At 38.4% G+C, this 23,949-nt stretch overlaps 3 protein-coding genes across 6 annotated transcripts; 2 read left to right on the top strand and 1 right to left on the bottom strand.

The window, feature by feature from the left end:
- Positions 1-1,426: 1,426 nt before the first annotated feature.
- On the bottom strand, positions 1,427-6,090 carry LOC103137738 (transcription elongation factor 1 homolog). The gene is made up of 4 exons (XM_007551630.2): positions 5,995-6,090; positions 5,556-5,692; positions 5,406-5,476; positions 1,427-2,617 (listed from the first exon to the last, which is right to left on the bottom strand). The coding sequence occupies exons 2-4, from the start codon at positions 5,669-5,671 to the stop codon at positions 2,553-2,555; spliced, it is 252 nt and encodes an 83-aa protein (XP_007551692.1). The 5' UTR covers positions 5,672-5,692; positions 5,995-6,090; the 3' UTR covers positions 1,427-2,552.
- Positions 6,091-12,483, top strand: pld6 (phospholipase D family, member 6). Of its 2 annotated transcripts, XM_016671332.1 has the most exons (5): positions 6,091-6,196; positions 7,531-7,709; positions 7,962-8,191; positions 10,119-10,385; positions 12,351-12,483. In XM_016671332.1, the coding sequence occupies exons 2-4, from the start codon at positions 7,531-7,533 to the stop codon at positions 10,343-10,345; spliced, it is 636 nt and encodes a 211-aa protein (XP_016526818.1). In that variant the 5' UTR covers positions 6,091-6,196; the 3' UTR covers positions 10,346-10,385; positions 12,351-12,483. The 2 variants fall into 2 exon arrangements, with proteins under 2 accessions (XP_016526818.1, XP_007551691.1); XM_007551629.2 differs by lacking the exon at positions 12,351-12,483 and having other exon boundaries at positions 6,092-6,196; positions 10,119-11,559.
- On the top strand, positions 12,371-23,247 carry LOC103137736 (ras-related protein Rab-3D-like). Of its 3 annotated transcripts, none has more exons than XM_007551626.2 (5): positions 12,371-12,503; positions 16,570-16,803; positions 19,894-20,012; positions 22,250-22,374; positions 22,526-23,247. In XM_007551626.2, exons 2-5 carry the CDS (start codon positions 16,570-16,572, stop codon positions 22,711-22,713), a joined length of 666 nt encoding a protein of 221 aa, XP_007551688.1. In that variant the 5' UTR covers positions 12,371-12,503; the 3' UTR covers positions 22,714-23,247. The 3 variants fall into 3 exon arrangements, with proteins under 3 accessions (XP_007551688.1, XP_007551690.1, XP_007551687.1); XM_007551628.2 differs by having other exon boundaries at positions 16,567-16,803; XM_007551625.2 differs by lacking the exon at positions 12,371-12,503 and adding an exon at positions 16,408-16,500.
- The last annotated feature ends 702 nt before the right edge of the window (positions 23,248-23,949 follow it).

Here is a 23,949-nt window from a genome sequence, read left to right as displayed (position 1 = left end):
TCCACAAACATTTTTTTTTGGTAAATGTACTTAGTAAGTCACAGGCAAACCAACAAAATTTGAAGCCATCAACAAGGTTTGGCAGGATTTCTGCCAGGATATTTAACTTTTCTGTTTGGCAGAAATGATTCGGTCGATTTAAACCGATTGAGTTCCCTGCATGGCTCAGGTTTTCAACCTCAGTACAAACATTTTCAATAGAGCAGAGGTCTGGGACATCCCAGACCTCTGCTCTAACACAGACTTGATGTGTGTTTTGGATGATTGTCTTGTTAAAACACCCAGGTGTGCCATCATCATATAAAAAGATGGTACTAAGTAAAAAAAAAAAAAGTAAAGCATAAAAGCCTTGCCTAGACACCTTCTGGCTATTGTGACCAAATAGCTCAATTTGTGTTTTATCTGACCTTAAATGTGGCTGTAAATGTGCGGTTACAAGGTGTTTATTTTGGAGAAGTGCTTTTTTTTTCTAGGTCTGCTTCACTCTCGACAGTGATGACGCTTCCATTATAGCGTCTTCCAGTTTATGATCAATTTGACTTTTGGTGGTTCTAGGGTTGTTTGTTAAAACCCTGAAAGACCATCTTTGATCTCGGGCAGATGTCTGAAACCTGCTGCTCTGGAGTTACATGTGGCTCAGACTAAGATTGGCCAAAAACAAGACAGAGCTGAGCAATATCCTGAAATATTAAACAAAAACAAACACTTTCAAAAATCCCACAACAGAAGAACAATGCTTGTGGAGAACATTATTTTATCATCCTGTTGCAAGCTATGTTCTTATCTTACTAAAACTATGGAATATTCTATTTAAGTAAAGTTTTAAGTCAGAGGTTTATAAGGTCAAAATAGAATTGATATATTTTAGTAGGATATATTTTAGTAGGAATATGTATGTACAATTATGTACAATTCTTTGGATTCTAAAGGTGACTTACCTCGTCCTGAGTGTTCAGGTCATGTGGGGCTAAACATGAACACAGTTTGGTGTTTCAACAAAGCAAAGATCCTAAAAACAAATCAGAGTTAGTTTTGGAAGGCTTCCTGAATGGCGTCCCTAATAACCTGAACTCAGCCCTTTTGGAAATGTATAGACTTTGCTTAAAAACCTGTTTGTGCCAATGTAAATAATGTCTGCCAGTTCTGACCGGAAGAGTAGTTAAATATTCAGTTAGAATTATGCTCATGGACACAAAAAGCCAAGTGGTTCCTCTTGAACCGCTACTTGCTCAAGGACATTTATCCAAATTTTAGTGGTTTATAAATGTATATATATTTTAACTTGTGTGGATTTCCATAAAGTTCTAAGTTGTGCTTCAATTTTTTTTTTTAAACTTAAAAGTTGTACGATCATTTCACCTCGACAAAATAACAGCTCGAATGCGCAAAATCTTGTTGATTCCGTGTAAAAGTAAACACCAGAATAATCAAGTAAGAAGTCTTTATTTCACTAATAACAGCTGAAAACATTACATTTAGATTCATTTAAAAATCAACCAGCATTACAGATTTCAGCAAAGCAAAATACTCTTTTCTGAATTTCCCTATTTTAGGGCAAGATTCTTTCATCTAACAAGCAAAAACAATGAAGTGAAGTATGAGGAACCTTTAACCAATTACCTCTTAACTGGTTTTATTCTGCATTTAGTTTTATTGTGTTTGGATGACCTAAAGCTGCAGTACTTTAAGATGAGGCAGAGTGTTGTAACAGTGTTGTGTTGGCGAAGAAAACTGGTGATATCATGCTCTCTCTCTCTCTCGAGGTAAAATTGAGTTACTTTATTTATACAAAAGCTAACTGGCAATCTGCAGCATTCAAGACAAAAATAACCAATTCAAAGCATCATTTATCTAAATCCATCTTAAGAAGTTCCCACCTGCTCCAAGTTTTAATACAGTAAATAAGACAATGTTGCAATTCAAAGAGATCCTGCAGAGGGATTAAGATGAAAAAGCTGCAGAGCTTGAAATTTTTAAACTTTTGCATAAATTGATCATTGCGAGTTAATTTAGTACACTTCATCCAGTACTTACTGATCTCACAATTAAATGCAAGGACCTGACTTCTTCAAATTATGCACTTTTTGCATAAACTATGAATCTGCAATATCTAGCAGTTAGAATAAACTAAATGTCTCAATTCCTACTTTATTTCAAAATTAAATATCTAAAAAGCAAACATTTGTTTCAGGGCCATCAAACATTACATTTAAAAACAAAACCGCCCTGTCGTATCAAGGGAAAGCCAAGGTACCCTGCACAGAAAAATAAAATTATATAAAATCTAATTTAAAGCTAAAGTCGTAGGCTATCTTACAATAAACTTGATCAGAATGAAAGTTGTTTTTCTCAAACAAGGTTTTTGCTGAGGAGTCTAAAGCAAGGCCACTGCTACCAGAGTTGTGTGTCTTTACTGACCATAAAAATTCACAAAATATCACGGTTCAGCGTTTCAACTGTATCCTTGAAGCAGCATGATCTGAATAGGCGCGGCCCTATTAACGCGTGTTTGACCTCTCTAGCTTCCTGAGGCGCGTCCAGCTCCACGAGGACTACTGATTGGCTACTTCGCAGGCATCTATCCAGTCACTGTACACATCTACAGGCTCCGACAGATCTGAGAAGAACCTGATTAAGGAAAAGATAATTCTACAAAGTGCTAAACGTATGACAAGAAGTGTTGCAATTAAAATATTTTAAAGTCCTTCTGCTTCCAAGCCATTTCTTAGGCTTTAAAAGTAGAACATGTTTAATTATCGATAGAATCCTAATTATTCTGAATCTGTGAACAGATGTCAGAGTACCATCTAGCTACAGAGTTACTCTATTTATTTCAGTATGGGAAAAAAAAAAACACACACATACAGGTTTACACCTTTTTACACTTATTGATAGTGGACAGGGAAATATTTCATAGCAGCTTTAACAGCCTAAGAACACCCCTTTTATAAGTGGCTTCTGCTGCAGAGAAATGTGCTTAAATAATACAAAAAAGAAAAAGCAGGATGTGTTGGGGTTGTTTTGATGTGATCAGGGTCATAATTTGTCCTAACTCAGAGGTAGTCAACAACTCTAAATCAGAATCAAAATGGAGTGTGTGTGTGTTAGAAAGCAACTGGAAAACAACATGGAAAGAAATTAGCAGAAATTATGCAGGAAGTGTACAAATATTTAATTACTTATCTTTATAAAATAGATTAAAACACACATTATTTTAATTGAGGCTGGAAAAATATCAGCAGGAATAATTCCCTCACCTGAAGTAGATGAACGTTAAATTACAGAATAAGTGGAGAACTCACAGTGTTATTGTGGGTTAGATGTTGTTACGATCACTTTGTCGGAGGCTGCCGGCTGTTATGAGGCGATCGCGATTCAGCCAAAAATAATTTCCCCAACTACAAGATCAGAGGCCTAATCTACGAAGCAGGGAAACTGGTTTATCAAGGTAAAATCATGTTCTGCTTGAATTGGTCAACAACTTATCTAGATCTGTTACCATGGAAACTTATTCCTCAATAGCTACTATCCTGAAACTTTTAGAGGCATTCCTTCTCTACACGTGAATCAAATGAATGCCTCATTACTGGGCCTCTGCAGAGCTGAATGGTATTCTGATGAGACAATTCAGCCATTTGTATCTAAAAGTTGCAGGATAGTAGCTTTTGAGGGCTGGATTTGGGCTCCTCTAAATTAAACAATAGAGCAAGTTAGCTTTCCAAATTAGAAACAAAAGGACCGGCTCTCCCACCAACGAGTCTCCGCAGTATGTAAATTTAAAAAGACAACAAGGATAGGTACGCATGTACACAAACTGCTTGCGCTCCTTTATTCTTCTCCTCAACGAGTGATGCCGTTTTGAAATAGAAACAGAAGAATTGACACTTATGTACCAAAAACTGAGGCCGATTATTTGAAAGTTTACGCTGGAAGCTGAAGATTAAAAACCAGCAATCAATTAAAATGCCTCCGTCTTTAAAGATCTCATTCATCATGAGCTAGAGATTATCATTTTGCATGTGTTGCTACACTCGTGTTTGTACTTATAACAACTGTTTAACATCACAAAACAACCACAGCATGTTTTAGTCTTGGACATTTATAGCATCTCCACCTGCTCGATGTAAACATTTCCACCTTGATGGATCATTTAGTGCACAGGGAGGTTTAAAGCAGTTGGGATTGCAGCAATGACAAAATTCCTGACAAAATGGTATATGGTTTTACGCTTTAATGATACGGCGGCGACATTGGTTAAGTTCTTTTACTGCAGCTCCACCTGTTTTATATGGCGAACAGATATCCACCGTCAGTAACCCCGGGTTGATTTACTGATTTGATTAGCTAGCTTCATTGAACCGTTTAAGCACAATCTTCAGCAAGATCTCCAAGAAAACCGAAAAAGGATAAACCTGCTTCATAAAACCAAGGCACCAGAAAAGCAATCCACCATCTTTGATGGAGGTGGACAACTGACAACCTGTCGCAAAATCCAAAGGTTTACTCGACTCTTGGTGGGTTTAGAGCAGATTGACGGGTTCCAGCCATGAGGTGGATAGATGGAGGCAATAACCGGTGAAGGGCTGAACCAACTGAATTTTTCAACAACAACAAAAAAAAAACCCTTTTTAAGACCTCTTCCCGCATTAAAACAAACCAATCTTCAAACAGATCATAAACAAACCAACTCAAAGAACCAGTTCTGCATATGTAGAAAAGGATCAGAGCTGCTGTTTTTCTTTCCCCCCCCCCCCCTTTCCTTGTAATATTTATCACAAACAGCAGCTATGTGGCCTCTCTGAGCAGGAATGGGAGGGGCAGCGGCTACAGACACAGCACACACACAAAGAGAGAAGGAAACAGGCGGGAGGGAGATGCTACGGAGTGAGACAGAACAATGAATAAAAAACAAGCTGGAAAAGTGAGAAAATTAGAAATATGAGGAAGATGTTACATTTAGATGCCATTTAAATTGCATCATTAGCAAAAGCAGACTGTACAGTACACAAGGTTAAAATCTCAAGCTGCCTCTTCTAGAATGTACTTTTTGCAGCACTGTGTTCCATGGAGTATAATAATCAATTTAAATAATAAACACTGAATACAATGAATGTTTTGTAAATGAGTAATTCATTTTAATGTTTTTTCTAAATAAGATGTTAATTTAAGAAAAAAACCCAAAAATAAATAAATATCTGAGGATCCATATGGGAATAGAAAACAATGGCTTTTTTTAAAGAGCCAAACCACAAGAACAAGGTCTCTTAAACGAGTCAAATTTCCCATCACTATAAAATAAAAACACATTAAAGTTAGCAGTGGTTCTTCATATCACTACTGTTTTGTTTCTTTTTAAGAAGAGGACCATAACAACCAAGCTATAATCCACTTGGTGAAAAGGATACAGGTAATGGGAGTCTGGAACTCCTCCAAACAGACAGAGCATGATATTACTCCAGTGTTCCTGCTTCTCTCCCTGTAACAAAAAGACAAGTTAGAACCCAGCCGAAACAAATCAAAAGAACTTCAGATCAGATGAACGTATAGCGTTTTACATTTTGACATCACATGACTTCTCGTGGTTGCAGAAGGGGCAGGTGAACTGAGTTTCCAGATCTCCTGTCATCTTCTTCTTTGGAGGAGGCTTTCTTTTAGACTTGCGTCGACCCATTTTACACAAGCTTTATAAAGTCTGGGTGAGCAACACAAAACAAAAACGGTTCAAAGAAGATATCACCAAATATGAGAGAATATACAACCTTATTAATGACTGCAACGGGCCCTAAATAATTTCAATACTCCATGTTGTTAACTTAGCAGGCTAGCGTTAGCATGTTTGTTGACTTGTTTGGCAACTTTATTCACCTCAGGATAAAAGACACGTCGACTATGTTTTTCAAAGAAAATTACTTTTCCAGTGCTTTCATTTACTAACAACAACGGAACACTGCGTGACTGTTACACTTTAACTAGAGTAAGTTTAATCGTATTTACCTGAGTTCAAGCTGAACATACACGTTGGAGAGCTCAGCAAAACAGTTCCTTAAGTCACGGTACCAACAACAGTTCGATTGAAGTTATTGGAGGATAGCGTTTACGTCACGATCTCCCATTGGCTGTCTGAGACGACAGTTACATCGATTGGCAGCACCTGACAAGTCTTTCTCCCGCATGGTGGCGACAGAAACTCTAGCAGGTTTGGGTTAAAACCAGTTCATGTTTCTTGTTTTGACTTGAAACTGTTGCTAAACCCTTACTTGTTCCACAAGGTCTCCGTTTTTGTAACTTTTCCGTCACACTGACCTTGCCATATTGCGCTGTTTAGAAACTTCCTGCTTTACCGTAATCAGTTTTATCATTTAGCTTTTGTCAGCTAGCTTAGCTAACTGACAAATCAGTAGTGTTGTAAATACATTTAGCGTTTATCAAGGTGTTCTATATCAGATGTGTTTCAATTATGCTGTTATAATAAGAACTTTTATTACTTATTTATTTAAATTATTAATATTTAAATATGTATTTAAACTACATAATAGTAGAGAAAAAATATTAGAAAACCTTTATGAGAAGATTCAAAGTCTTACAAAATGCTTACACCCTTAAACCTTCATAGTTCATATTACAGCCACAAATTTCAATGTTTTGTTAATGGGATTTTATGTGATTAAAATGGACAATGCAGGGCATGTTTATGAATTATAAGGAAAAAATACAAATATTTAAATTGACAAGTCCCCTCAAGTCAGCCATTGAGATGACAACTTGTTGCAATTACAGCTGCAATTACTATAGAGTATATCTCTATGAGCTTTCCACATCTAGAGACAGACATTTTTCTCTTCCAAATATAGCTCAAGCCAGTTAGATTTAATGGAAATTGTGTCTTTTGACATGTTCCCCACTTTGATTTATGTGTCTGGACTTTGATGTTGCCATTCTGATTCATGTGCTTTGTTCTAGACCATTTTACTGCCGCTCTGGTTGTTTGTTTTGGATCATTTTCCTGCTGAAAATTGAACCTCTGCCCAGTCTCAAGTCTTTTGCAGCCATGTTTTCAGCATCCGCACAGCATGATAATGCCACCACTATTTTTCATCATTAGCATATTCAGGGTAATGTGCAGTGTCAGTTTTTCGCCACACACAGCAATTTTCTTGTTGACAAAAAAAGAAAAATCTGTTTCCTTATAACACACCATTATGCACTACTTTGTGTTGATTTGCCACATAAAATCCCAATAAAATACACTCAATTTTTGGTTGTAACATGACAAAATGTGGAAAAAAAAGGTTTCCAGCCACTGTGCTGTTAACTGAGAATCTTACTAAAAGGGCTCTTAATTCTTCTACGCAAGTACATTTGCAATTTCTACAGTTTATTCAACTATATTTGAAAATACTATTTGTAATGCACAGCAAAAAAAAACAAAAAAAAAAACAGTTATATTCTTATACCAGATGTTTGTTATCCTGATGTAAGAGGATCAATGGAAGATGACTGGACTTAACTGAATTTTTTTATGTGAGTTAGATGTCACTGATGTGGAGTGTGAAGGTTGTTGGCCTGGGAGTGATGGCCCTCTCTCTCAGCCTGGAACTGCTTGGCTGGGTCTTTGGTCGCTGCAGGCGCAGAAGAACCCTCAACAAGGTCCTCTTCTTCCCCTCAAAGGTGTCTTGTGTGGAGCACCTGTTTAGCCAAAATTCAGCTTGGTAAGACCAACGTGACGAAATTAGTGTTATCTCACAAACTGAACATATGAAGAATACATCAGATTCTCATAATTTACTCTCAACATTTGACTTTTTGAAGCCATTTTGGTGAATTTTAACCACTAAGTTTTGAGAGTTTCATATAGTTCTGAAAACCTACGTTGTCATGTCAGTGCATAATGTAGCAGTACAGTAGCATGAGATGTATGGATTAGCACAGGCCTCTGACTTGCTTCTTTGTTTCTGCTTCAGCTCATGTTTCTGTCCACTGCCACACGGTGTAGAGACGTCTTTCTCCTGTCTCCTCCGCCACATCCTCTCTGCCTCCTCCTCACTGGACCTGTGTGTTTTTTCTTTTTCCAACATGGATCTGAGTAGAGCTGTGCTCCTGTTACACAGCAAGGGCGTAACTATCCGAGTCCTTAGTGACAAGGACTATTCTGCCATCACAGGCTCACAAATAGGAGTTCTTCGCAAGGCTGGTAAGAGAAACTCTGTTTTTACACTCTTTTTTTTTGTAGAATGATCAAATTTATTTTCCATGTAATAACTTATCCTTTAGAATTATTTGGTCAATTTATTTTGGTTTCCATTTCAGAATAAAAGCTAAAAATAAGTTGTATTTGTAAACTTTTCCATCCGTCTGCCGGTCCCGTAGTTTTGCAAGTATGTTGTTGGAAGTGTGAACTCGGTAGCAAAAATCTTCTGGGAATTCACGTTTAACTTTTGTACTTGGAACAGGAAACTCGGCTGATAAGAATCTGGAAAGTTTGGAATTTTAACAAGAGATTTCTCTCGTAACCCCGATCAATAAAATATTAATGTACTTTACTTGATTAATATAAACTTAAGTGTATACAAATAGAATTGTCTTTTCTGCGCTTCAGTTTATTGTAAACTGTTGCTATAAAAATCAAAATGAATTGTGGCCAAGGGTCCTTCCACCACAAAATGTTAGAAATGTCGTGGATATAGAGTCATGACTCCCTTGTAGAAACATTTTAGACGTATGATAAAAGGTTGCTCTGAACCTATTTAACACCATTATAGTCACATTTAGTTGAAGATACAGGGAGCATGACGCTAGTCTTACTCAATAACAGGAGCTCGCTCCAGGCTTTCAGACCTGAAGTATCATTGTCAGTAAGTCCCACATGATCTATAATGGCGAGCAGTGAGATAATGGGGGTGTTGGGGTTAGTTGAGGTTGCCTCTACAAGCCCTTCAATGACTCAGAGTAATAGTGCTTTGAAAGATTTGTATCACATGTGTGACTCATGCTGTCTCACTCTGTCTCTCAGCCCCTTCTGCATTTAATAAATCACTGTCACTGCATATGGTCGGGTTAGAATTAAGTAAGTACAAAGCTGGCAACCAGACAGCAAATGTTATTAGGCAAAGTGTTTCTGAGTGTGTGTTTGTGCGTGCCTAAGTGAATGTTGAATGCAAACGTCAGGAAAATTAAGTTGGCTCGAGGAAAATTAAGCTCCTGTTCCATATTTTGTTTCGCAAAGGCTGTTTATTCTCGCTGAATGCCACTGGGTCCACCACAAGGTCATTCAGTTTGCAGTCGCGGTTTGATTGAAGTAGTCTGGTGTTTGTCAAAATACAGTCATGACAAATAGAAAGTACAAACTCTTTACTGTCTGGGGTTTTGGTATGAAATCTGCTCTTTGTTTGTGACTAAAATGATTTAAATCAACACACAGCTGATTCCACACTGCTACTATTGATGGCACACAGAGGCCTTTTCAATGAAACTCAAACAGCAGAGCCTCATACAGCTGTTAAGTTTGGTGGTAGAAGGGTAATGACTTGGGTTACTGTTGCAGCCAGAGAGCCATAAACTTCTCAGCTCACAAATATTCAAAAGCAGGGAAGCAGCAAGTGCAATTTATCTTTAAAAAGCTTGATCTACCAATTACGATTTTTGAACAATACCGATTTCTTTTTAATCATCCCGCAGTCCTAAGAGAAAGGGTCCAATGGACCTTCGCGAAGGTACATAAGAGTAGTGGACGAATTTGATTTTAAATGGAAGTGTCGGCCAATCAGAGATCTTCCAAATTTAAGAAAATTTAGTCCAATCGAGCTGAATTTGATTTGAATTCAACCCATTCAGATTTTAATTGTGTTTTTGTGTTTGGTCTTTTCTAAGGGCTTGCGGATATAAACATATATGCTACGTGTGCTACTATTAACTACGTGGTTAACATAAAAGTATAGGTTTATGTGGAATAATTGATACAATAATTGAGTAATCAAAAAAAACTGCACGACCAATCTCAATGACTGAAAACACAAATCCGAACTCAACATCACAACAGGCAGTATGTGTGATGAATGCAAATATGAAAGGTTTCCCTCACGTTCCGTGGCTTTCTCCCTTGTCCAACATTCTCGCCATAGGCGTCTGCGTGCGATGTGACGCTGGCTCTGTGCACATGCACCACAAGTTTGCAGTGGTGGACGGCCGCCTGCTCATCACCGGCTCCCTCAACTGGACGTTGACAGCAGTGCAGAGCAACATGGAAAACATCATCATCACGGAGGAGGCAGAGTTGGTTCAACCCTTCATCAAGGAGTTCAACCAGATATGGGCGCTTAATGATCCAGCCCTATTCTATAAGCGGTAATAAGTGATTAGCCGTGATGGTCACTGACAGATGGAGATGTGTGAGCAAAATTTGTTTATTCAGCTTACCCTGTAGATCTTTTCTTGGTGTGTTTACTTTAAGTTCACTGAGTCAAGTTCATTTTAACTCAGTCAAGTTAAAATGATTCTGAGATACTCTGAAGGGAATTAGACTTGTTTAATCATTCAGTCGGCATTTACTTTACAGTTTGTTGTGGACTGTTTTAGTATTTCTTTATTTTTTTTATTTTTTTGTTGCTGAAAAACAATTCAGTTTAGGTATTAACCAATGGACTAGTTTACAGATGGTGTCCCAGTATTCTAAAACAATGTTTTCACCAACAAACAGAATCCCTATTGTTTCAATATAGATAAATATATGCTGTTGATTTAACTACAATTTTTTTTATACTTTTATACCATGTCACACGTTTAATTCTTTCTTAGCCCTTACATCTGACAATCTAAGAGCTGAGGTTTTTTATGTGATAGCATTCTGCTGTATATTTAATACAACTGTGGATACAAGTTGGTTTATTGTTTTTATGGAAATCTTCATATTTGTTCAACACTAAGTTGCACTGGCTGTAAAAATGTAAGTTTATTGTGTTTTGACTGGAGGCTCGGTGCAGCAGTCTTGCATCATTTTTCTACCAGGTGCAGTTGATTTTTTTTTTTTTTGCTGTCGCTGTAACGTGTTTTATGTTGTTCCGAATTGTTTGTGTGCACCATTGCTTGTGGATTTTCAATGTGTAGAGGGGACCTTGTTTAAACATGAAACATTTGACTTTTCCTGACTCTGCTTGTCCTCACTCAGCCAACACTTTAAAGAAAGAATCTGCTTGTCCTACTTTTTGTATTTTAAAGATCATGTGTTAAATATTGACATCCTTGCAGCGGTAATTTTCTAAAACCACCGCTCTGTCAGGCTCCGTCGGCTTAACAGAAAGGTCATGGGTGTGGGTAAAGGTTGTTGCTCAACAATGTTGAAGTTTACTAAATGTCATGTACCAAGAGAGCACCTTCAAAACAAATGTTGACCACATATGTCAATGACTGAAAATGTGGATTTTTCTTCCATTCAAGAGTGTGGCTTGATTTTATCTTGGATTTTGGATTACAATTAACAAGAAATGTTATAATAGTGGACTCACCCAAAAATATTTGACTCAGACCATAAATGGTATGCTGTAGTGAAAATAAAGAACTGCCCATTTGCTGTTGTTAAAACAGAAAAAAAAAGAAAAAGAAAGTGCCACTTATTTACAATAAGAAGTAGTTCTCAGAGCTTGACATATCCACTTGAATATTTATTTAATAAGCTACTGATATATTTGTTTAAAATTGCTGTTGATCAATAAGAAAAAAAAAAGTTGTATTTGATTTTCTGTTTTATGAACTGCAGCACCTTTGGACTTCCATAGGTGCTGCAGTTCCTATGAGAAGGCCAGTTTAACTGGACATGTGCTGATTCAGCAACTTTGGACACTCCATATGGTTGCTGACTAAAAATAGTCTCCTAACCCTTTACCTGCTTTCTTTCAAGCAGTAGGCAAAGAGGACAAACAACAGTTGACCTATACAGTGATGGGTATAGTTATATTTACTTGAGCAACCTTTTATTAAAAAAAAAAAAAAAACTTTTAGAAAGAGTTTTACTACACTGTGCTTTCTTTTACTTGAGTGATATTAGTGTCTCTTCTTATCAGAGTATAATTTTGGGGTGGTCTACCCAGGTCTGGAGCTGTCTGGTATCCTGGTATCCTTTTGTTCTCTTCTCTCCAGGCGTGGCCCACCTACCTTTTAGACATAATTTGAATCTCAATTTATAGCAAGACATTTTTCTCTGAAGAACAGAGAGAAATTTGGGGGAAAAAAAAGGTGTGTGATGTTTAGATATGTGCAGTTTTTGTTATCCTCTTTGACCAAGCCTTTTATTTTTGTGAGCTCCAACCGGAAGTGTTTCTGTTGTTTTTTTTCTTTGTCTAACTTGACACGTTACACAGTGGATGCCCCAGTGTCAGGCACATGCACCGGGGTGGCGATCCGGGAGGCGAGCACCTGAGCTGGAGCGGCCGATAGCAGCACGCAACTTTCGGCTCTCGGGTGGCGGTTTGTGGATAAGGACGGAGGAGTGCAGATCATAAACGACATCCAAGGTAAAGTTGCGTTCACGTGTGTTTCAGGGAGTCGGGGATGCAGTGGAGGTCTTTTTTTTGTTTTTGTTGTTTGTTTTTGTAGAGCTACCATACCATATGGTGCTTTGTTGCAGCCAGACTAGATAAAGCATAGCCACGAGACGTGTTTCGACTTAATGATAACTTTTTTTACGGATTTAACTTGTAGAAAACCGGGGGAATTTGTAGTCGTTTAAAAGTTAGAAAGTGGGATAAGTTGCTCTCGTTAGAGCAGTTTCTTTAGATTTACCATTTAAAGCGGCTGCGGTGCGGCATGTTTGCTTTCATGCGGAAAGACTTGCCTTCTTTGTACTAAACTAACTGCAAACTAACTGCAAAAACCTTCCAACTGTTTGCTGCTCATTGATGTGTAGGCGCATGCGTGGGCACGGGGTGTTTTGCTGAGTGTGTACGCGCAGCAGCACGCTGCCCATCCGCCTCCTCCAGGATCTTGGAAGTGGTAATGCTGAGCTGGTCTCCAGAGATCCCATCAGCAGCCAGCCAGGGAGGAGCACTAGCATCCTGTTCCTCTGGGACGAAAGAGGGGGTGGGCTGCTGATGAATGGATGGTTCAGCCTCATTATGATGCAGAGGGATGAGGGGAGGAGAGAGTGGGTGAGATATGGATGGCTTATGACAAGGAGGGGATGCATAGATGGATGAATATGGCCGAGTTAAGGGAGATGGATGACAGTGGGTGTGTGCTTGTGTATATGTTTGAGTGGGAATGTCAGTGGGTGATGGATGAAATGCACACAGAGGTTAAGAGGATGTTTTGCCCTCAGCACACCACTCAGTGCCTACAGATGCTATAAGTTTATGTGGTGACTTCATGTGACAAATGGGACGGAGGGAGCGGCGGGTGACTGATAATGAGGGATACTGTGGAGGGAGCACGCCCTGGATGTGATTTACAGCCCAGTGATGATCTCTCAGAAAGGAAAGGCAGGAAGACAGAGAGACATTTATTCCACCAGTCATTAACTTTGCCCGTATCTAGACGGTCCAAAGTCGCAAAGTGGGCACTGCCAAACAAGACTTGTTACTCGCATCCAAAAAATGAAAAATAAGAAATACTTCTCAGAGAGCTCATGCTCTTCCTCAATGCACAGACTTTCAGATGTCCAGTGTTTCTTGGCAAATCTCTGTTTTTTGGTAATGGTCTGGAACTGCAGATATAAAAGTTTGCAATTCCAGTCATTTTTAGAGAAAATCAGCTTGTGACCGGGACAAGACAGTTTTCTTCTTTATAGGCTTTAACCGGTGAACTATTTGTTGGAAACTGAATACTCTGATGCCATTCTGATCAATAAGCACATTTTACGAAAGTTACTTCCAGGTGGCGCTGACCACAACTGACTTTATCTCTCCTCTTAAAGGGAGGGTATTATGTAAGATTGACTTTTTTGAGCTTTATATCATGTTATCGTTCAAGATTGCCTAAATGCTTGCTATCACAAAGCTCCTCCTTGGAGCTGCAGTACCCAGCTGAGCTGAGCTGAGCTGAGCTGAGCTGAGCTGCTCAGCTCCATCAGACTAGCAGCAGCAGCACTAGCAAACACCTGGTGGAACTGTGAGTCTGCTGAGCTCAGCGTACAAACTGCTTCTTGGTCTAACTCTAAGAGCAGCTGTTAACGTTATAATGAGAAGCATTGTTGTGGAGATGTGCTAAAGCGTAGTGTCGGTAAGAGTAGGAGCTTCTTAAAGAGACAGAGGCCAATTTCAAGGCATCAAATTGTAAAGTCAATTTTCTTTAAGTTTGATTTATGCAGCATTTTTTTATATTAACTGAAAGTAGCATTGTTACCTGGTCATTCTATGAAATGGCACTATGTGCCTGGAAAATACATACTACCCCTTTAACTTACTAATGAGGTCTCAAAGAAGGTTGGCTTTAAATTTTTCTAAATATTGTTACTATTTTGTCATTGTGTTTTTAAAAATAAACTTTTTGGGCGTGTCACAAATTGAAATCAGTGTGTCTTTGACAGATAATATTTAAAATATATTTTGGAACAGTAAAAAAAAAAAATTGTGATTATTTATAAAAGAGCCAGAGGCTGCATCACACTGTATGAGTGAGAAAGAATGACACAGCTCTGCTGTAGAAACAAGCTGTTACTAATGGATAAACCTAAATGGATAACCTCAAAAACTCTTCAGCTTTTGATCTGCTGACATGTGGCTCAGTGGAAAATGGTTTCTTTTTCAGTACTCCCATAGTCTTTGGGCTTCCTCTGACTTACTTTTCTCTCATTGACAATGGAAATGTGAGACTTTTAGCTTTTCTCCTAAATGTTATGTCATGTTTAGTATTTCTATATAGCAAAATAACTTGATCATTTAACGCTGTTATTTTACTGCTATGCTTACAGTGTGCTTTTGTCTTCTTTTAGAAAAGTATTAGCAATGTTCCTTCACATTTTCTGAGGGTCTCTCAAAGTTTTTCTTTTGACACTTGCTCCAGTTTCTCCCATTTTTACACCAGTATAACATATTTTCTAGAGGAGTTTTTTTGCACTATGGATCCCTTAGACATTACAACTCCACAGAGAGATGACCCAGTGTTGTCTACGCATAACTGACAGCCAGTCAGATAGGCTATCTTAAGAGGATCTTTTTCACTAACGGCCTGTCTCGGTTTGCTCCATTTGCTTTAGCTAAACCTGGAAAAATACCAAAGAACAGTTGGGTAGATATGAAACACCTTCTTACCACCAGCAAGGTGATTCTCAAATAGGAGATTGTCGAAACCTCAGCGCACAACATAATTCTTTCAAGACTTTTAAGGACATTTTTACAATTCTTGTCTTTTCTTTATGGAGCAAATCTGGATCTACATCCAGTTGTTGTTATTAATAAATACTATAAATGTTCATTTTGTAGATCTGTTCAGCTGTGTCTCACTCAAAAATTTTGCTCCACCCATTTTGTCATCAACTCTGACTAGTTTCCTGAAGAAAAGCATCCTCACAGCATGATGCTGCCACCCCCAGGTTTTAATTTGGAGATGGTGTGAACATGCTGTTTTTCATATAGAAGAAAATGTTTCATTTTAGTTTCATTTGGCCAGAGCACATGTTTGCTGTGACAAACTGCAAATGAGATTTCTTGCAGCTTTAAAAAAAAAAAAAAAAAAAGCTTTCTTCCTGGCACTGTTCAATAAAGGCCAAATTTCTGGAGCGCACGTCTCCTTTTGCCAGCAATCCTCAATCCACTTGAGTTGTTGATTGCTGGAGACCCTTTAGAGTGAGCATGGGTCTCTTTGCAGTTGCACTTATTAATTCTCCTTTTATCTGACCGGTGAGTTCAGGTTCACAGCAACATCTTGGTAGGTGTGGGGTTGAGCAGTGTCATTTTTTTTTTTTTACAGAGCTCTGTGTGATGTTTTATGTTTTTTTTTTTTTTTTCATGATCTCAGAAGGGTAAGGAAATGTATATAATATAGATAATATCTTTAAATATCTGTTATTGGCTCTAAAGGTAATAGTAATTTTTAGTATCGATATTGGCTCAAATGTCTACATTGGTGCATTCCTAATACAAATGCCCTCTTCTCTTTTCAGATTTTTATTTTATATAAAAGCAAAAAACAACAAAAAAAAACTGTATTTTACTCTTACTTAACAAGTGCAATTTGTGTCGCTCTATTACATTCAATTCTGCCAAAACATGCCGAAATTTGTCTTTTATGTGACAAAAATTTCTAAAAAGGTAAAAAATGGGAACAAAGCTTTGCCACTTTCAGAGGAATTAATAAGGCGAGTAACTGCCAGGTGCTGCCAATTAAAACCACTTGATTACCTGATCATCAGCAGGTTTGAGCCCCGCTAGGTAAGACGTTTTGACAGCTTGTGGTGCAAAAACAAACGGTGTAGCAGCTGAAAATTTTTTCTCATTTCAGCCGTCTTGCAGAGAGTTGTGTAAGTGTTGATTAGGGCTTGTTTTGCAGCTGACGAGCCATGGAAACTTTACCCAGGTGACCATGAACATATCTGTACTCTGCTGCCAAATGTGGGATTGTCCTCATTTTGCTGTCGTTCAGCAGATGGCGCTAGCCCGGGACCCCGGGGTCGGCCAAGAGCAGAGGGACGCGGCCGACCAGAACTTTGACTACATGTTCAAGGTGCTGATCATCGGCAACAGCAGCGTGGGAAAGACCTCCTTCCTGTTTCGCTATGCAGACGACTCCTTCACCTCGGCGTTTGTGAGCACAGTGGGCATCGACTTTAAAGTCAAGACAATTTACAGGAACGACAAGAGGGTCAAGCTCCAGATCTGGGTGAGATGATGAAGTAAAGGCTCACCCCCTAAAAACTGCCATCGGTTATCAGCTGTCTATGGTGTGTTAGAAGGAATAGACTCATTTTAACGTGCAAAAAAAACACTACACATCCATTTTGCTACATTTTTAATTTCTTTCTCCTTTTCAATCCTTCATCTCCTTGTCGATCCCTTTATGCTATTTACAAAAGCAGGTACAGAAGCTCTTGAGTAACTGCAAAAAGAAACGACAAATAAATATTTCATTTATTCCTCTTCAGGTTTGAAGAGGATTTGATTCAAACTATTACAAATTAACTAAATGTTGAACACCAAAACCCGTTGTTTTATTTCAAGGGAAAGTGTGTTGTTGTTTTTTTCTTCCCTGCAGAAATTAAAAAAACAAAAATTCAAATAGAGACTGAACACTGCTTTTTATTAGATGTTTTGTGAGAACATTTATTCAGCAGTGTTTCTAAAATGTCTCACCCAAGCAAAAACGCAGAATGCAACCCTAAAGTACATCAACTAAAACGCGTAGAAAGCTGATGCACTGACATTAGAGGTAAGAGTCAAAACTCAACAAAACAAGAATGCTGTTTCAAGATTTTGACATGCTAGAAACGGAAAACCAAACCAAAACCAACCAAAAAAAATTTTTTTTGGTTTTCCTGGGGAATGTTTCTCTTTTTTTTTCCCTCCTGTTGCATTCACTTCAGTTTTAGTTCTGAGAAAAAGTGAACAACAACTCTATTTTAACAACAATGTGTACGGATGGGTTTATATATATAGGTAGTGTCACAAATTTTGTATTCTAGTTTAAATTGTCAAAGCGGTATTGTTGTTTAACTTTCTTTTTTGGGGGGGGTAATTTCCATTTTTGTAAAGCTTTGTGAATGTTTTAGTCAATTTCTCTTAATGAACTATAATATAATAAGATATAAAAATACAGCATACAAGATAAGATGTTTTTTTCCTAGTCCTCCTGCTGCAAATCGTCATTAAAGATTTACATTCAAGGCAGAGGCGTTGTCACCTGCTGAGTGAGAGCACTTGCTGTAATGGAGGAGTTTCCTGTCATTTTAAAACAAAAATGATTATAGAGTTAATGTGACAAATTATATTTTTTTAGAATTGGGCGCAACTAATGGTACTAAACACTTCAACTCTTCCCCAGAAAATGCAGATCTTTGTCAAAACTGAGTTTTCCAGCATGATCCCTAACAGAGACTGAAAGCTGAAAAGGGTAACAGAGCATATTTGCTTCTTCCTGTCTCTTTGCCGTTTCTCGTTTTCCTGCCCGAGTGAACTGTGGACATGCTGTGGAAAACAGTTTCTTTTTATTTAATAGCTTCTCAAATCTCAATGCTTCCTCTGAATTGCTTTTAAACACTGTACTAACACTGAAAATAGCTAACTTAAGCCTTCTTCACTCAGTTACAAGCTCTGCACTGAAGAGTGTTGTAACTGCGCTCGGCATTGTGACACGGGTTGGCCCATGTGAAAGCGAGTCGCACAGCAGACCCGTACGGTGCCATCCTGGACCCCCTTCAGTTGTGCTTGCGACAAGCAGGTGCGACGTACTGGCGCGTCACTTTTGTCACCGCACTAGTAAATTGCCGCCTTTAAGGTTTGGGTTTAACCCCGCCTGGCCAGACAGAGTTTAATTAATTAACTCCCGAATAAGCCGGACAATATTACAGCTTACTGAGCCGCACCCACCCGGTAGCTTGGCAAATTAAAGCGCAACTGTGCCATTTTCTATCAGTTTGTACCTTTGATGGCAAGTGGGCATTGACAAGTTTGAGGCAGTGAGGGCATTTTGTAGACTCGCAGCGAGGTTCTTGAACAACATAAAAGAAGAATGGCATTTTAATGACTATATTGGATTTGTTTGCATCATTTTGTGAAGAGACTTGTATCCTGCAGGTAGCAACTGGAAATATTAAACCAATATTTTATTCTCTGTCTAGAAATGCTTTTCAGGCCCAGCCAAACATTTCTCCATTTTTCTTCAGTTCTGTGTCTCTTTGTCTTTTCTGCAGGTAGGGGTAAACTGCATCTTTGACAAATGAACATCAGGTGATGTGCTTGATTACTGCAGAATCATCATTTTTTTATATGCATAAAGTGCATCTCAAGCAATTCCCCTGTCTCCTAGTGTTAGATTAATTCTTCAATATTGTTGAGCTTTTATATGAATTGCCAAAAAACTGTTCCTGAAGTCTGGACTCTGAATTTATTTTTTGCAATTATGCTGCCCATTAAAACATTGCTGTCTACATTAGGAAGAGATTATTTTACATGTTTGCTGTATATTTTACCTTGTAAATGTGCATTTCATGTTCACATTAGGCTAAGCAATGAGCCTTGAAAGATCAGCTGCGGCTTGGATTCTCAGAAAGTGTTTTCTTATTTATGACATAAAAATATCTTGTTTAAAAGACAACAAGATTGACAGTCTCCCTGTCAGCAAAACGGGGCACAAAAATCAGCCGTCTCTGTAGTGTCAAAACTGTAATTTACTTGAGCTAATTAATAGCACTTACCTGTGGGTGAGAAGTTTTTCTTTTTTTTCTTTTTTTAATTCGTCAGTCTCCGCAGACGGAGTAGCAGAACAAGTAGAGCTTTCCATTGTTTGCTCTCTTATGTGTCGCTGCCTGTCATGAATTTAAAGTAATTTCTCGCGCTCCAGAGCTAATGACAGTTGATGTTTAACATTGTCCCCAGACGGCAGGCTTCATGAAAGATGCATGGGTTTGAGCTGCCGGAGCCCAATGTGCTTACTGCGCAGACTGACACCGGGGACAGATCTATTACTGAATGCTAGCGGAAGGCAAGGACTCCCGTCTGATAACTGCACTAAATCTTCTGTTCTGGGTGTTATACTCTCCTCTGACAAAAGGAAAGTTCAGCAGAAATAACACTTTTTGCAGCAGTGACGCAACACCAAATCAACAACCAAACTTTTATTTACCAGCTAACCGTTGTTTTCTGTGTCACTTTCATTGTACTTTTGTCCTAAAAATCAGAGGGAAGCGATTGTGTGATTGTTGGTATTTATTTAAATGAAATTCTCGATTCTTACCAAGAAACCCTGTGTTTGCAGGACACGGCGGGTCAGGAGCGCTACAGGACCATCACCACAGCGTACTACAGGGGAGCCATGGGATTCCTGCTCATGTATGACATCACGAGCCAGGAGTCCTTCTGTGCAGTTCAGGACTGGTAAGGACTTCTTTCTGCTATAGTTAGATTTTTATTTATTTATTTTTTTAATTGACAGGTAAAACCCCCATTTTAGCTGAATTTAGCGATATAAAACAACTCAAGACGGCCATGTTTCTAGCCAAAAGAAACAATACTAACACTCCATACTTTCACATGAGACCACAGCATTTTATTGCCGTCTGCCAGGTTTAATAAGCAAGCCTAAGCTGATTATTATTTAGCTGGGACATTTTCTAAACAACTACAAAGCCAAAATGGCACAAAACAGCTTTAAACAGAATCGAGAAACCTTAACACATGTAGGGAGAAGAGGAGGTCAGGGGGAATGATGCCCAGGCCAGACTGAACCACCATAACTTTAGCATAGTAACATGAACATTGTTTGACTGCCGAAACAAAGACAAACCTAACAAAGAGCAGATGTTTAATATTTATTATTATACGGTTGTACCCCACAAATATAAAGGTTTTCAGTTGTTGTTGTTTTTTTTTTATTGTTTTTTAATAATTATTGTAATAATTTTCATAAAAAATAAAAAAAGAACTCTTGAAACAAACACCTGCTTGTTGTGACATTAATAACAACATGCTTATTGGTGCAGGTGCAAGGCTCCCAATAATGCCTGAACACCAGAGTTTATGTTCCATGCTAGACTGATAAATGATTACAGCTGCTCAGCTGCTGCTGTTTGGAAATGCTCCTGTTGTTTTTGGCGAGTGAAAAGCAGTTCGACAGGCAGCTATAATGCATACAAAATCTGGTTTGAAATGTTATTTCCAGATGAACAGATGGAAAAAGATGGAAACCTACAGTTTTTCTATAACTTTGTAAACCAATCAGCTGTAATTGAGTCTGCACAGATGTGCAGAAGTTCCCTGTATTTCCACCCTACCAAGGAAATTCAGCTCCACTGTCACTGATAACTCGCCTTATGCTAACTTATCTCAAAAGTCTTCTAATCTCATTAATTTGGAACCTAGGGTTGTTATCAATTGAAGACCAATAATAGTCTAAAGCTAAAACAGCAACTATTTTATTAACCCCCTGCCTCCTAAAAAAAAAACAAAAAAAAAAACTGTTCACAGTTAACTCACCCTCGTCGATGTCAAAAAGTGCCAAAAATGGCAATAGAAATTTATTGTACGCAAATTGGTGTGATTAAATAGAGCTAAAAATCACAACATGTCTCGTTGCGTTCTGAGTTACCGGCAGCTTAGGTTGTTAGATTTTTAAACTTTTACTTCAGCCGCCAATTCTGTTGGCCACTTGTAATTGTCCAAAGATATTTTTAAGGAAATTAATTAAATGTTTCAAAATAAACACAAATGAACCTAAAATGTTAGCATTTGCCTATTAAAATCCGGTCAGGGGGTAGGGTTACAATTACTCATTTTATGTTCGGTTTATAACGAGTCATCTTGAGATGTCAGGATTTGGGTATGGAAAATAAATAAATTGGCAACACCCAAATATGTTTTACAGATGTGTAAAAATAAGATATTTGATTTTAAATGGACAAAGCAAGCTAAACAAAGGATGTGTTGGAAAGCACTCATTCCCACTGTTAAATACAGTAGAGGTTCTGTGATGCTGTGGGACCGTTTTTCTTCCAAAGCCACTGGAAACCTGCTGCAGATCATGACATTGCAAACTCTTTAAAATACCAGCAGATTAAAATAAAAAAACAAACTGATTGACATTTCCAGAACACTGAAAATGTTTTGACAGACACAAAACAATGTGTCGTTTTCATTGCCTAAATCTTTTTGAGAAATACTACGGGCATAGAGGAAGGGTCAAAGATCAATTTCTCTGCATGCTCCAACCTTGTAAAATGCTATAAAAGACTATGATAATTTCTTAGTAACAGTACTTTGTATTAACATCACGGGTACCGACAATGGTGACACTGGTGACTTTAAGTGAATTAACAAATTTATTTTCAGACTTTTTTTATACATAAATGCCAATATATGTCTGTAGTAACTTTTCCTTCTAGCTGGTGTTAAATTAATTTTAAGGTAGGTGAAGCAGACATCAGTGCAAGTGTTATTAAATTGGGCCTTACGTCCTAAATAAATGATTAGCGACCCTTAGTTACTCTGTTCATTGCCAAATTTAAATGGTTCTCAAATAAAACCACATTGTCTCATTGTTTGAAATCAGCTTTTCTTCAGTGTCCATGTTGGGTCAGCAGCAGAATAATTGTGAAAATGTTCTGGCTGTTTCCCAGGGCAACCCAGATCAAGACCTACTCCTGGGACAGCGCTCAGGTCGTGCTGGTGGGCAACAAGCTGGACTTGGAAGACGACAGACAAGTCCCCAAAGCAGATGCCCAAAGAGTGGCTACAGAGCTTGGTAATAACACACACACACACACACACAAGCAAACATGTGCGCGCACACACGTTGGATTTGTTTTGATCTAATCTTGCAGGAGCACTCGGATCACCCGTCTGTCGCTTGATGAGTTTTGATTCATCGCCCCATTATCTTTATTTGTCCACAGGTTTTCAGTTCTTCGAAGCCAGCGCCAAAGACAACATCAACGTGAAGCAGGTCTTCGACAAGCTGGTGGACCTTATCTGTGAGAAGATGAACGAGAGTGTCAATGGTTACACCAGCCAGCCAGTCAATCAGAAGGGGGACACCTTGAAGGATAAGCGTGACACGAGTCAGAGAGGCTGTGCTTGCTGATAGCCGATCGGCGCCAACAGGAGCGGTCCTCTCGACCGGTTTCACTTCACACACCTAAGCAGATGAACTTCACTGGATTTTTCTCCTCATCCTTGAGGCGGTTTGAGAGATCCCTCATAATTTCCTCAGACTGTTATCCAGTAAAGCCAAAGAGCTTCCTCTCTGCCTTTGTTCATAACATCCCTGCTTTAACAGTTTCCTGTAGGTGACAGCACCTGTTGCAGTTGAGGAAGCGAACCAGATCAGCATGGACTTACTTGTGTTGCGTTGCCCTCCTGTGGCCATTTTATGTAAATGCATCACTAAAAAGCCCTAACATTCCTGAAGGTTGAGGTCAAACTCGTGTATGGATGCCATTATAACAGGTGTGCTCGTTGTGTAAAAAGCATGTAACTCTTTGCTTTGAAAAGATGCCATTATCTGCCTCTATTTAACTTATTTTTGTCATGTGTGTTTAATAATTGCCACTGTACTATTTCATTTGTCGGGTTTCTAGCCTCTTACAGTTGACATTAAAAAAAATCTATCTGTGCATCATGTCTTAGTTTTACTTTTGTGAAGTACTTCCATACTTTTTGTCAACTTAACAGGAAAGCGGCTAAAATGATCTGAAATAGTTTAAAATTGGATCCCAAAACCAGGGAAAAAATATGTTCTGAAGCGGTTACAGTTGTCTAAGAAGACCTTGTAGAGAAATCATGCAACATTTTCTGATCTGATGCTGTACATTAGGAATAAATAAAATTACTAAATAAGTGAAAACGGGTGTAAAACTCTGGTCGACAGCACAACTCGTAAATGATTAATGCTGTGGTGAACAACAGTGTGAAAACATGAGTGTTCAAAACAAATTTAAGAAAAGACAGTGAAGGAGCCTGTCCACTACATAGAAACAACCAGTTTTTTTTAACAACCAATGGTAAAAACCCAATCGCCTCTCAGTCCTGTCTTTGGAACGATCTAGAGCAGCTGGTCTGCTGACGTTGGAGACCTTGAAGCACATCTAAAAACAAATCAAAAGATTTTAAAATTAGCTTCGTAGTACGCAGGAAGCTAGTACAGAGCAGGACAGAAGGGACGGGTGACTGATTTGCCTTTTGGACAAGATGAAGACGAGAGGAAATCCTGTCACCAAAATACAATGTGTGAATAAAAGCATAAATCATGTTTTCAAAATTTTGTCTGTTTATTTTGGCAATTGAGATTTTTTTTTTCTGTTTTACTATAGATTTGAGT

The sequence above is a fragment of the Poecilia formosa genome, unplaced genomic scaffold, assembly GCF_000485575.1.
Source record: "Poecilia formosa unplaced genomic scaffold, Poecilia_formosa-5.1.2 Scaffold43, whole genome shotgun sequence".
In the NCBI taxonomy this organism is placed as follows: Eukaryota; Metazoa; Chordata; class Actinopteri; order Cyprinodontiformes; family Poeciliidae; genus Poecilia; species Poecilia formosa.
This window is presented reverse-complemented; position numbering and strand designations above follow the sequence as displayed.